The 14,409-nt window shown below is 38.0% G+C and overlaps 1 protein-coding gene and 1 long non-coding RNA gene across 2 annotated transcripts; both read left to right on the top strand.

The window, feature by feature from the left end:
- Positions 1-900: 900 nt before the first annotated feature.
- Positions 901-6,871, top strand: LOC145613260 (putative methyltransferase PMT25). The gene is made up of 9 exons (XM_081668332.1): positions 901-1,136; positions 1,939-3,021; positions 3,113-3,262; positions 3,791-4,061; positions 4,142-4,252; positions 4,342-4,516; positions 5,324-5,584; positions 6,056-6,250; positions 6,352-6,871. Exons 2-9 carry the CDS (start codon positions 1,993-1,995, stop codon positions 6,572-6,574), a joined length of 2,415 nt encoding a protein of 804 aa, XP_081524458.1. The 5' UTR covers positions 901-1,136; positions 1,939-1,992; the 3' UTR covers positions 6,575-6,871.
- Positions 6,872-13,368: 6,497 nt separating this feature from the next.
- Positions 13,369-14,019, top strand: LOC145613139 (uncharacterized). Its single transcript, XR_014106874.1, has 3 exons — positions 13,369-13,439; positions 13,550-13,622; positions 13,712-14,019. It is a non-coding gene; the product is annotated as an uncharacterized LOC145613139 (long non-coding RNA).
- Positions 14,020-14,409: the final 390 nt, after the last annotated feature.

Genomic DNA, 14,409 nt, shown 5'->3' with positions numbered 1-14,409 from the left:
ATTTCAGTTCAGCAAAAATAAGGTAAAAAGAACGGGGCCTTACTCTAACATTTGTATCCTCATAATAAACAACCACCAGCCAAGGGCAACACCATCTGTTTTGGGTGTTTTTGTCCCTTGGGAGAGTTACAACTCGAAGACTGGTCCTGCTGACTCTGTACCTGCAAAAACAACGAAGACACCAGTTGGGTGGTGCTCCGCCTCCAACGCTCAATTTAGTAACTTGAAGGAGAATAAAAAGTGCGGAAATTTAGGTGGGGATCTGCTTGGATTCCAAGCTCAGGAGTTCTCTAATGAGAGAGAAAGTAGGATGTAATAGATGATGGTAAATTTCTGAATGTCCCCCAATTTGGGGGAATATCTCCCTATTTATAGGGTCATTGGGAAAAGTGCCCCTCCCTAGGTCATTCTGACCTAGGACTGATGGGCTGCGCCGCCAAATAGCGGATTTTGGGGAATTGGGCCCTTGAAGGCCGCAATTCTATGAAAGTATCTGGAGGGGCCACGTGTCAGCTGGAGATTGGTCAAGGGTGACCTGCCAGCCTCTGACACGTGGCACCTCCTCATTGGTCCACTTGTCTAGGGTAAAAATACCCTAAACACCATCACCAACGAAAATCCGTGTTTTTTTTTCTACTACCTTCACTTCATAGTATTTACAATGATTTGACACAATGTAGAGAGAAAAAACACCTAATCGTTACGAATAATATGAAACAGATGTAGTATTTTATTTTGGATCGTCAATGGCCCGATTACGAATTTTTTACGCCCAACCCAATGGCCCGACCATCTAAATTGGGGATATTATAGTTAACTTAATTATAATTAAAATTTATTAGGTTTTGTTTTGTTATGTTAATTTACAGTGTTCAAGGCATTAATAACAGAGGAATGAATGTCTTCAAACCGGGGAAACACTAGGTAGCTTTTTCTTGATAATGGAAATACTACATTACAATTTTCATTTCTTATTCACTCACTCATAATGGAATAGATCAGTACATTACATGGAAATAGTACATTACATTTTTCAGCCTAAATTCTTTTCCTTTTTATGATATTCGTCTTTCTTAACAGTTAACATCTTCTCACTCCTAAGATCCAATGCCTTGATCTTTCACCACCAACTACAGGTATTTCATATCATGCCCCCCTTTTTCTTTTTCTTTTGCTTTGATCGTTTATGATATTTGATGGGTTCTAATGTGAAGTGGGTAATTCTTTTCTTGTTCGGATATATTCAAGATTTGCTCAATATGATATACATCTAATTGTTTGTTCATATATAGAAATGCTATGTTTGTTTGTTCCATTGTTAGGACTGGATTTTGTGTCGGTGTGAGTAGGATGAGTAGGCGGGATTTGATCTCAGGTCTTGAGTACGGGGTACCAACCCCAAAGAGTTTAATTAAGCTAGCTGCTTTTGTTTTGGTTAGGAGATATATATCTATTTAGTGTTGTTTATGGGATGAACTATAGGATGTAGTTTAATGTGAAAGAATCTTGATTTTATATTCCTTGATTGTCTGATGTCATAAAAATATAGAACATATTAATAGTGGTAATGGTACATAGGGTGCCACAAAGGGTAGTGATGTAGACAGGATCCCGAGTGCAAGTCTTGGGTATTACCTCCTAAGACTTCACCAACTCAGCTAGCTGGCATCCAATCGCTTAGTCGATAATGGTGACTTATTTGATGATGCATATACTCCTCCTTACTAATTAGTCCCCTTGTGCAAATATTACACATAATTTCATTATTTTCCAATGTGGTTTCACTATTTTCTGATTTGTTCTTGGAAATAGATATTTTGAACCAATCCATTAGCCCCAGAGCTTGAATGAGAAGTTTAGATCACCTTTGATTAAGGTCCTTTTCTGTGATTAGTGGGTTTGTTCTGACCTTTTTTCTTATTTACTTCCCTTCTGTAGGGTTGTGACTTGTGAGTATTATTTTGAAAGGCATTTTATTGTTCTTGAGAGGTCATGGCTCAGGGAAGGTATGCCCGAGTTGATGGGCAGAATTCTCCAAACTATTGTTTGGTATTTTGTATCATGGGGTTTGTTTCTACATGTTTTCTAGCTGCTTGGATGACACAATCATCATCAATTAGCCCTGTTCGCACAGAAATATCAGTAGAGGAATTCATGGGTGGCATACCGAAGATAGTAGATGGGAGTGATGCTACGTTGCCTGTGGATGCCTTAAAAGTGAATGGTGGCAGAGGCAGTGTGCAGGAAGGCAGCAATCCTAGTGTTCAAGATATAGGAAATGCATATCCAAAAGAGTCTCAGAATACGGAGGAGCAAAGCTCCCAAAAGGTAAAAGAAGAGTTGGTTTCTAGGGATGGAGCAGAAAACAAGGGAGCTGAAGAGCAAAAGCGTGGAGAAGATGGGACAGATGCGAGTAAGCAGGAAGTAACTACTAGTGACAAGTTTGATGGTGTAGTCCAAACACATGATGACAATGCTGGACCTAAGGAGAGTTCTGATGAATTAAACAAAGTAGGAGAAACACAAACCAAAGTTAAGGAAAGTGAAGGATACCAAAACAGGATTCCAGGAGCTCAGGTTGAAATAGATGCTATGAAGAAGATGCAGGATGGAGCAATCAATCTGTCTGATCAAGAAATAAATAAGGATTTAAAAGAGGATTTCAGTGTTTTAGCGCCAAAAATTGAGCCAACATCTGGGACAGAGTTGTCAAATGAAACTTCACCTGAACCTCAAGCTATGCCTTGGCCAACGCAATCAGCAGAGTCAGAGAAAGAAAAACTCTCACTGGGATTCTCAGTGCCAAAGCTCCAAAAAGAATATAGATGGAAAGTATGTAATGTCACTGCAGGACCAGATTATATTCCTTGCCTTGACAATGTTCAAGCTCTTAAAATGCTACACACCACAGGACATTACGAGCACAGGGAACGACATTGTCCTGATGAAGCTCCTACTTGTCTTGTTCCTCTACCGAAAGGGTATAGAACCCCAGTCAAATGGCCTAAAAGCAGAGACATGGTACACTAAATGCTTTAAATGAGAAATGAAAAGAGAGGTTTTAAATATTACTTTAGTCTTGTTCTAATAAGTTTTATATTGGATAATCCAGATATGGTTCGCAAACGTTCCCCATACAAGGCTTGTTGATTACAAGGGAAAACAGAACTGGGTGAAGGTTTATGATAAGTACCTTACCTTCCCTGGTGGTGGGACTCAATTTAAGTATGGCGCTCTTCATTATATTGATTATATTCAACAGGTGATTCCACATATACAGTTCTTTTTTTTCTTGTTGCCATAGTCATGTCTGTACAAATAACAACACTTGTTATGTGATGTTATATTTGTTTCTGCATTAATGGACATAGCAAAAGTCAAGGAGTAGTTAAAGAAAGAAAGTAAACAAGTAGTGAAAGAAAGACGGAAAAGATTGCAATATATGTTATCACTTAAGTTTTCCTTAGTCATGTCTGTGCATAGCAACCCTTGTTATGTGATATTTAGATGATTAAATCATTTCTTTGAATCAAATAAAGATAGAAATTATGCATAGGGAAACTAGGAAAGAAAGAAGGCAATGCAATTAATTTTCTTCACTTAAATTTGCAATTTTCTTAGCTTATGGCGTGCAATGGTATTGTTGCTCTTTTTTTTTTTTTTTTTTTTTTTTTTTTTGCTTCTTATTTTTATTATGAGCTTTAATCTTGGGAATTATGCATTTTGTACTGCATTTGTCAGTTTTTCATACTAAAATTTTTTGCATTATATATTCACTTTTGAAATTCAGACTCTTCCTGAAATTGCTTGGGGTAAGCGAAGCCGTGTTGTATTGGATGTTGGATGTGGTGTGGCCAGTTTTGGAGGGTATCTTTTTGACAGAGATGTACTCACTATGTCATTAGCTCCCAAGGATGAACATGAAGCTCAAGTTCAGTTTGCACTTGAAAGAGGAATACCTGCTATTTCAGCTGTAATGGGAACAAAAAGGTTACCCTATCCCTCCATGGTATTTGATGTTATCCATTGTGCTCGTTGCCGGGTCCCTTGGCATATTGAAGGTAATGTTTATCTCAGTGAACCAGGATTATACCTTTTATGCAAACAGATTGCACCATGAAACTGTTTGGATTGACTTTAGGTGGTAAACTCTTTTTGGAACTGAATCGTCTTTTGCGACCTGGAGGCTACTTTGTATGGTCTGCTACTCCAGTTTATCGAAAAGGTGCTGAAGATACAAGCATCTGGAAAGGTGAATTTCTTTTGAATCTTGAGTATCATCAGTGCTTAGCTATGCTTCTTTTAGGGCAAACTTATAGAGTTTGTGTATTATGCATGCAGAGATGTCCAAGCTAACTAAGGCAATGTGCTGGGAACTAGTAAAAGTGGGGAAAGATGGAGTTAACAGAAAATCTGCAGCTATATTCAGAAAAACTAGTTCAAATGATTGCTATGAAAAAAGGCCAACAAATGATCCTCCACTTTGCGAAGATTTGGATGACCCTAATGATGCCTGGTAATTTCTGCCTAACATTTGATTATGATTTAACCTTGAAGAAACTGCGTTAGTTTTTCTCTTTAGTCATCACATGGTTGGTCAACCTGACAAGCAAATTCCAAGTATATATGTATACTATTTTATTGCAATTAAAATGTCAATGGATTGGGAAGTGAACTTTGCATGTGCTTATTGCTTCTATGTTTGCATGGACACCTTAATTAAGAAGTAGTTGGTTCTGCTCTACAGATTCTACTCTTTTTTGGCATTATATAGTACATGTTGCAAACTTAAGTGATAACATAGAAATTTAACTTTAAGAAGTTACTTCCAAAAAATAGAATAATATCCGAAAGAAAGGAGCATTACTTGAACCAAACAAGGCCTAGCTCGTTTCTGTGGTGAGGATTAAAGGTAGGCCCATAGGTGTGCACGTTTTTTTAATTGGGATCAACTAGATGCTGACTTAGAGCATTTATTAGATATAAGGATAGAGCATTTGAATTTGTTAATTAGAGTGACATAACGTAATGCTCCCTTTTCTTTCCTCTTTTTTGCGTTTTGAGAGTCCTGGCCTAGTTGAAATTTGTTCCGTTTCCTGGACTTACCTATTCAGATTGCTAAAGGGAAGAATGTACAATGGACATACTTTTATGGCAGAAGTGTTTACTTTGCTACTACCTCCTCTCAATGAGGCATGCCTACTCTACTATAAAAGAGAAGAAAATGGAAAAATTAAGAAGTGTAAAGGCATTGCCTTTTCTTTCTATGATGTTTTGCAGGAATAATCTTTGTTGCTTGATTTATTGACATTGTGCTTTTTAGGTATACACCACTTCAGCAGTGCATACACAAAGTGGCCAAAGATTCATCTGAACGTGGGGCTCAATGGCCAGCACCTTGGCCATCAAGGTTGGGGAAACCTCCGTACTGGTTGAAGGGTTCTACTGTTGGAAATTCTCCCAAGGACTTCATTGATGACCATAACCACTGGAATCATGAAATTACCAATACATATTTGAATGGTATTGGAATTGATTGGTCGTTGGTTAGAAATGTCATGGACATGAGAGCATCATATGGAGGGTAAGATTTCAAATAATATTTTCCACTTAGCTAGTTTGTCAATGATATTTCAGTCCTTGTCAACACCCTTGTCCCATGGAAAAGAGATTTTTTATTTTATTTTTTTTAAAGAAAAGAAAATAATAGGAAACGGAACCAGCATGGAAACGTGTGGATTACTTGAATAGTTAACTCTGATAGGTTAAGTCAAGACTAAATATATACAATGAATTTTTACTGAATTACTGATTTTAGGAGCTATGGTTATGCTGCTATCCTTCTCTTTGGCTATTGTAACACAAACATGCGCTATGGTTATGCTGCTATCCTTCTCTTTGGCTATTGTAACACAAACATGCACAGATTGATGTATGAAAGTCATATTCATTTACCCTTTAAATAGCCTCTTAGTAGGCATGATTAACCCTGCCATTCGAGTAAAAGAAACTAGCCTACTTCTCGAACTCAGCTGTTTATTTCTCTCTTCAACAGATTTGCTGCAGCTTTGAAGGATTTGAAACTGTGGGTGATGAATATAGTTCCTGTCAATTCAACAGACACTCTTCCTGTAATATACGAGCGTGGCCTATTTGGAATATACCATGACTGGTGTGAATCATTTAGCACCTACCCAAGATCTTATGATCTCCTTCATGCAGATCACCTCTTCTCTGATCTTGCAAAAAGGTTTGGAAATCAAATGCTAATAGATCATTCATGTGATAGAGTAGGTAGTTATTGTATATTTTTCAATTAGTTTACAATTATTTCTTTCGTTCCTGTGACAGGTGCAACATTGTTTCGGTGATGGCAGAAGTAGATAGAATTTTGAGGCCAGGGGGTAGATTAATAGTAAGGGACAACGCTGAGACCATGTCCGAGGTAAGAAACATGGCAAAATCGCTTCACTGGAAGATCACTCATTACAATGATAACGACGGACTAGTCTGTATTATGAAGACGTTGTGGCGTCCCTCGGAAGTAGAAACAATTGCTGGTGCCACAGCTTGACTAGTTGAATCATCAGTCCTCAAACTAGAAAGAATTTTGCATTGCTGAGATAGTGAGATAGGTCTATACTTTTACTTGTATATTCAGCTTCATCAACTTTTAATGATGCAGCTGCTTTTTTATTTTTTATTTTTTTCACTTCATCGTTACGGGCGCTACTGTATTACGAGTAATTTTTTATTGTATGATACATACATTTCCTTTAATAATTATACGGAGTACTAAAAAAGCAAATTTGGCATAAAAATTGGAAAATTTGATTATAATAATCCAACCTTTAACCGGTCTTAGTTTATTACTCCCACCTTTCAATTATAGCTGATTACTCCCACCTTTACACCCCATTCTATTTTATCCAACCCAACAAGTCATCCCACCTTCTACAACAGGTTGCCTGTCCACATGTCGTGTTATGATTGGTCTAAAAATATTTTTTAATATTTTTTTATTTTTTTTTAAAAAAATATATTTCTATTTCCTCTTTCTCTTTCCTTTCCCCCTACCCTTCACCTCCATGAAACCCGACAGTCCCAGCCAACTCTTACGCCCTTCCCCAACCACCATATGATGAGGTGGTGGTCGGCGGAAAATGGATGGAAAGGGACAGCAGGGAGGTGGGGTGGTCGGGGAAGGGGAAAGTGGGTGGCTGGGAAGATTTTATTATCTTTTTTTTAAATGAAAATGGAAAAACAAAAAAAATTACCTGATTCAATAGGTAGCCGGTCAACTTGGCCTAATAAAATAGAATGGGGTGTAAAGGTTGGAGTAATCAGCTATAATTGAAAGGTGGGATTAATAAACTAAGACCGGTCAAAGGTTGGATTATTAAAATCAAATTTTCCTAAAAAATTATACAGTATTATAAATTTATACAGTATACTAAAAAAGCAAAAACCCTTTAGAAAGGCGAAATTTGTGCAAGTTTTTTTTTTAATTAAAATTCCAATATTACCCCCTCCAATTGATTGTTTGCCAGACGATTTTCTCTTTAGTTATGCCAGACATCTGTTAATTGTGGGGTTTTTTAAGTCTCTACCTACTTGAGACCAGCTTGGTCTCAAGTAAGGGTACATTGGTCTTTTTGCTTTAAAAGTTGTCTTTTTGTTTTTTTTAAAAAAAAAAAAAAACCAAAAAGTGAAAGAGGGAAAGTGAAAGGTTTGCTCAAGGAGACGAAGAAACGAGGAAGAAAGTGCAGCATTTGAAGGGAATTGAAGGCAATTCTAGCGCTCGGGTTGAAGACACTGATCATCCATCTTGCGGTTAGTTTGTTGTTGATTTTGGCCAAGAATTTTGGATTTTAGCATTTGTTGAAGTGTTAGGGTTTTATTATATATTTGCACTGGTATTTTTCTTAGATTTTAATTTGTGTAAATTTATAGATTTTAATTTTTGATTTTTTGTTATATGTGGAAATTTACGGTATGTTATAGATTTTGATTTTTGGTTTTGTGTTATCTGTCCTGGTTTTTATTGTGGGGGAAATTTGATTATATGAAAGTTTTCATTTTTAGGCTCACAACTTGTTTGAAAATTGTGTGATGGATGATTTTGATGAATGGATTTTGATGAAAGTTTTCATGTTGGTATTGATGAATCTTATAAAATAAATGGATGATTTTCTGTTATTATAATTGTTGAATTTTGGGGGTGTTGTTGGAAAATGGATTTGTTTGTCGTGATTGTGTGTTTTTGTGTGTTCGTGTTGTTATGTTATGAAGTTATAGAGTGATATCACTGATAATGTGGGAAAATGGATTAATTACAGTTCAAATGGATTAACTACAGTTCAGTGATAATGTGGGAAAATGCGAATTTTGTGAAGAGAAGGGTATAATGGTGCCTGTATATGCAATGTTGGTATTGTATAAATACCATTATGTGTCTAATTGGTATTGTAATAATACCATTGTCTGTTGGTATTGTATTTATACCATTTGTGTGTTCAGTGTGTGTTTGGTATTGTATTAAGACCATCAGATCACATCTTGGTATTGTTAGGTAAAAAGATAAATTTGTAAAACAGACCATCAGACCATCAGAGCACAGTAATCAAACCCTAGGCAATGGCACAATATAAATGCATGCTGTTATGTTGTGGTCTATGTGTGTCTTTTTGTAATGTGATTTCAGTTCTTGTGTTTAATGGATTGTATATTGTTGCTTTGTTTTAGTCATGGTGTTGGAGAAATCAGGTGACTCCTCAATAAGCTGCAGGCGTAATTGGGGGGTGAGTGTAATTTAATGTGATTTGATGTGTACTAGTGTTGTTGTAATGTTTGTAAAAGTTATTGAATAAAGATGTAGTTCAATTACCTGTGTATAATATATTGACCGTTGTATGCTTTGCAGGGTACCTTGAAAAACATTATGAAAACTGTACCAGCGGCTTCTTCTAACAAACAAGTGGATAAGCGTAAATTGAAAGGTGTGGTGGAGGAGGTAGTACCTGAGGATGTAGTAGTTGAGGATGATTTTGAGGATGACGATGGTAGTGAAGCAAGTACTGATGATGATGATTATGTAGAAGAGCCTGAAGAGGCTGACCCTGATGATGAGTTAGATGCTGGTGACTATGTACAAGAGGTTTACGTACAAAGCAAGAGTGGGCGTAAGAAGCGTAAAGTGGTTGAGGAAGTGGTTGAGGAAGAAGAACCTGTGCCCAATACTACTACAAGTAAACCTGTTAAGAAACAGAAGATAATTAGAACAGTGAAGCGTCCCCCGGCTGCAAAGAGGCAATATGTTCAGAGGCCGGCACCCGTTGAGAGGATGTATGCTGTGGAGAGGCAGTACGTGGAGAGGCCGCCAGCGGCCGTGGAGAGGCAGTATGTGGAGAGGCCGCCAGCCATGGAGAGGCAGTATGTGGAGAGGCCGCCAGCCGTGGAGAGGCAGTACGTAGAGAGGCCGGGTGTCGTTGAGAGGCAATATTTGGAGAGGAGGCCTGCTGCTGTAGAGAGAGAATATGTGGGGGGGCAGGCAGTATGTGGAGAGGTCTGCACCGAGGCGACGATTAGCTGTGGAACAAGATGATCAGGTGAAATTTTAAGTTAATAGTGTGATGTGATTAGTTTGTATTTTATGGTTGACTTTATTAACCCCCATTGCTTGTTTTTGGTGTTTTTGTAGATTGTTGATCTAGAACCGGGCCCATCGGTCGATGAAAAGGTGAAAAAGAGTGGGGTTGTGGTTAGTACGCAGTTGAGGATGTGCAAGAAGGTAAGTAAATTTAGTTTATTGTAGCAATTTATGGTAATTTAATGGTGCATGTGCATTACAGTTTCTGATGGGATTTTGTGTTTTGATTCGACAGTCTGCAAATTACAATTGCCGTGTTTCTGCATTTTCTGACCTGATTACTGTGCTGAAAATTGAGCAAGGGAAGATTGACCTTCTGAATAGGTGTGGTTTTGGAGGTCTGTTGAAGTTGAAACTTAAAAAAATTGATCGTAGGTTTTGTTACTGGCTGATGACAAGGGTTGACCATGAGAGGAGTATGTTTGTCGGTGTTGATGGGATGGAGTTGCCTCTAGGACCCGAGCAATGGAGGTGTATTTTTGATCTTGCTCGGGGTCCAAATCCCGTGCCAGAGGCTGTAGAGGATCCAGTTATGGAGAGTAAGTTGACCGACATAGTTAGGAATTTTGGTGATGTGAATGCTAGTGGGAGAGATTATATCTCGATTCAGAGGGCGTATGATTGTTTAGGGTTGATGCCAATTGGAACAGAGGAGGAGAAGGACCATTTTATGAGGGCGTTTCTGATAGTTGTGCTGGGCTGTATTCTGTGTCCTACGACTAATGGGCAGAGCTTGGCTACTAGCTTGTTGCCTGCTGTCATTGTTGGTGCTGATGCTAGTCAGTATGACTGGTGCTCTATGGTACATAGTAGGTTGATGGGTCATGTGCGTGACTTTCATAAGAGATTTGATGCTAAAGGCTTTGTTGCTGGTGGAGGTGGTTGTGGCCTTTTTTTGATGGTGAGGAGATTGTTACTTACTTGGTTTAAAATGTTGTGTATTTCAACTGTTATGTGTAGTCTATGTTTTTATTTAAATGTATACTTGTTTAGTTCTGATTATTATACTTAGTACAGTTTTGTTCTTGTTGTAGATTTTTTATTTGGATCATCTTGCGTTGCAACCGCTTACCTGGGGGAGAATGCCCAGAATTGAAGTCTGGACGGAGAAGAAAATAAGTGCAGCTATTCAGCAGGACTTGCTGCCATCTTTAGATTATGGAAAATTGAAAGTAAAGTCCATTTATTATGTATTCCAGTTTTCAAATATTCCAGTTTTCCAAGTTGTTGTTGTTGATTCTTCTGTTTTGTATCCTTGTCTTTGTCAGTTGCTTGACGTAGCGTATGGGGAAAGGCATCCATGGGAGCCTAGGGACACTGCAGAATCGTTTGAAGTCAGGGTTGGAAATGAGGTATGTTGGCAATTATGTAGACGAGATTTGATTATGTTGCTAGTATATTGAGCAATAATGGATTGTAACTATGCACACTTCACATATTTATGCATTTAAATTTCTGAATCTTCCATTTGTTATATATGCTTTTGTTTTAATTATATACTTGTTATTTCTGGCCGTATATGTATACATTTTGTTATTATTGATTTTGCAAGCTTATGATATTAGTGATTAGTGGTCCTTAACAGCTGTGTATTTTTTTTGTTTTAGTGTTTATTATATAGTTTTTATTATATAGTAATTCATGTGAGGGTTAAATTATGTTCTACTGATTGCATTTTTGCACTGCCCTGATTTTTGCAATTATGTTCTACTGATTACTTTATTTTGTTCCCTAATTCATTTTTTGGGATAAATGATGTCCTACAAGTTACAATTGCATGAACTCATTCTATACTTTGTGTGCTACTTGATTAATTCTGACCAATTGATTGTATTGTCTTTTATGAATATTTTGCTCTCTCTGATCAGGGTTTTGGCCTGTTGAACATCATATGTTGTTTCTTAACATTTTTCATGTACCATTATGCTTATACTTGGTTGGCTATACCATCCTAATCGTAGATGGTATCAATTGTGTTACCATCCTAGTCATAGATGGTGCCTTAACCCAACCCAATTGTATTACCATCCTAGTCATAGATGGTGCTAATGATACGAAAAGCCAATACCTCTATTACTTTTGGATGGTATGAATACCTCTATTAATTACAGTCTTAGGCATAGGTAGTTCCACAAGTTGCAAGATTTAGTGTTGATTCTTGGTTGTTGTTTGTACTGGCCATATGTGTGTGTTGATCTTTATTTATTGTAGGTAGTGAAAACGTTGAAGCCCTATCTGGAGAGATTTGAGAGCATTTTGAATGCCACAAACAGGGGTTTTGTTAGGAAAGCCCCTAAGGAGAGGTCACCGATTGAGAGATCTCCTGTGTTGAATGTGACTAGCTCCAGATCCAGGTCTGAGTCGTTAGAGGACTTGTCAGCTGAAGTCAGCAAGGGTAGGCTTGAAGAGACCTACAGAGAACTGCAGAAGGTGGTAGGTATGAATGTTGAGGACCCGGTAGGACATGTGGTTGGTGAAGTGTCCTCCGCGGTGAAAGACCAATTTGGTGAGGGGGGAGATAATGTGGATGACAGGAGTGAACCAGCTCCCTCAGTTGGTGCTCCGAATGACAGTGCTGCAGGGGGGTTGAACAAGGGGGAGGCAGTGACTGATGAAGGGGACAAAGGCAGTGCACCAGGAGAGGGGACTAACCAGGAACGGGACCGAAGCGTTGGGAAGCGACCATTGAAACCATCTAAGAAGGTGTACTCTGATGATTACATTTTTGGTAATCGCAAAGTTGCTACTTTAGGGTCTGCAGACACGGCCCTCATCAATTATTGCAAATCTTGGTCTTCCAAAGGCGGCAGGTAACTATTTAAGATTACCTATATGTTGATGTATTATGTTGTTAGCTATTTGTATATTTACCTATTTTGTCATATCATTGAAAATAGGTAAATTGAAATTTACCTATTTTGTATAATTGAAATTATGTTGTTAGCTATTTGTATAATTGAAATTTCTGTATACACTTGTAGTGGTCCAATCATGTTGCAATGTGATGGAGAATTCGCTTGTCTTGATTCTTGCCATGATGTTGTTCACCCACAGAGGAAAGTCGGTACCCAGTATGTTAATGTTGTGTCAAAGATTTACACAAAGGAATGGGCTATAAAATACGAAGGGCATAGCAAACGGATCATGATGCATCCTGCTTATGGGGTAATCTCAATAATCAATAATCTCAGAACATCTATTATGTTGTTTTGGTCATGGAAATCATGTGTTGAATTATGTTATATTGGTCAGGTTAAGTTGATAACTAACATGGACAGTCCGGCAGACCTTGCCAAAAATCATGGGCAACCTTTGCGTGGTGTAGCGGCTAGTCTACTAGCTGTGGTTAGTTTGACAAATGTTTTTTAGTGTCATTATTTATTTTCACTCCTCTGGGAGGTGGTGAGTTGAAGGTCCATGTGTTCTGAAATACTGTATATTCTATACAGGTATTTGTGCCGGTGGTGAAGGATGATCATTGGTGGTGTGCCGCGTTCTCCTTTAAGGAGGAAAAGGTTTGGATCATTGACTCCATGTATGCTGATCCTGTTGCTGAACACAAAGAATATTTAACCAAACTGGTATGCATATTTAACCAAACTTACTTGAATAATGATTACATACCCTGAGCTTTTAGGGGTGACATTAGTTTGAATTGTGCTGGGGATGTTGTTGCTTTGTAGGTCAATGCAGTGGATGTGTTGGTCAAGTATCATGACCACACTTGGCCCGAGGGATCCATTGTCGCATGGCCTATTGAGTCATTAGGCCTCGTTCAACAACCAGACATGTGTGTTTTGTTACTTAATTTTCTAAGTAAAAATTTATTGTTTGGTTTTTTTAAAAAATTTTATTGGCCTCTAATGGTGTTTCATACCTTCCTGAATCAATCCTTTCCAGTGTTTGCTGTGGAGTGGTGATGCTAGCATGCATCAAGGACAGTACTGACCGCTTTAGGACTAAGTGGCAGATGGTTAGTTTAGTTTGTCACTACAACCTTGTTTTGCTCTGATGGATACACGTGTTGATATTAATTGTTGGTATTATTGGTGAATTATGCAGGATGGGGGTGATGTTAAATCTGGTCGGGTGAAGTTGCTAATTGAAGACCTCAGATCAGCCTGCAATGAACGGCGACAGGACCTTGATGGCCTCATCACAGAAGCACAAGAGGGTTAGGTAGTTTGACTACTTGTTAGTTGGATTCAGTTTAGGAGAAGTGGTATTTTGGATGTAGTTGTATGTTGTTGGTAAATGGGGGGTTCAATACTTTAGTTTTTGGGGTAAAGTATTGTTGATCAGTTGTCGTATCTTTTGAGAAACTTGTTGTTTGGTGGACAATCACAGCACATAGGTAGGTATGTTTGAAATTAAGTACACACTTGAATCATGTATGTGGTACCACCTGACCATAGATAGTACCTCTTATTACACCATCCTGACCATAGATAGTACCTCTTATCACATCATCCATGTAGGAATGGTACTATAACTAGGTGAGGATGTCAATGGTACTCTGATATATATTTTGGATATTCATATACCATACTGACTATAGATGGTACTGACTATAGATGGTACATTTTTCAATTAGGATGGTATCATATCCAGGTAATTACATACTATCCAAGTAATAGTTGGTACCAAATTCTCATACATGGTACTATTTTATACCATCATCACCATATTATACCATCACCATATTACACCATCTATACCATACATGATACTATCATCACCATAATAGACTTATTGGACCA

This window comes from Chenopodium album, chromosome 25 (assembly GCF_948465745.1).
Source record: "Chenopodium album chromosome 25, dcCheAlbu1.1, whole genome shotgun sequence".
NCBI lineage: Eukaryota > Viridiplantae > Streptophyta > Magnoliopsida > Caryophyllales > Amaranthaceae > Chenopodium > Chenopodium album.
This window is presented reverse-complemented; position numbering and strand designations above follow the sequence as displayed.

What these genes read in the sequence shown, in the direction of transcription:
- LOC145613260 (XM_081668332.1), top strand. Translation starts at nt 1,993, where the DNA reads ATGGCTCAGGGAAGGTATGCCCGAGTTGATGGGCAGAATTCTCCAAAC. An exon ending in GGCCTAAAAGCAGAGACATG is followed by an intron (nt 3,022 to 3,112) that starts GTACACTAAATG and finishes TGGATAATCCAG; the next exon opens with ATATGGTTCGCAAACGTTCC. An exon ending in TTCTCTGATCTTGCAAAAAG is followed by an intron (nt 6,251 to 6,351) that starts GTTTGGAAATCA and finishes TTCCTGTGACAG; the next exon opens with GTGCAACATTGTTTCGGTGA.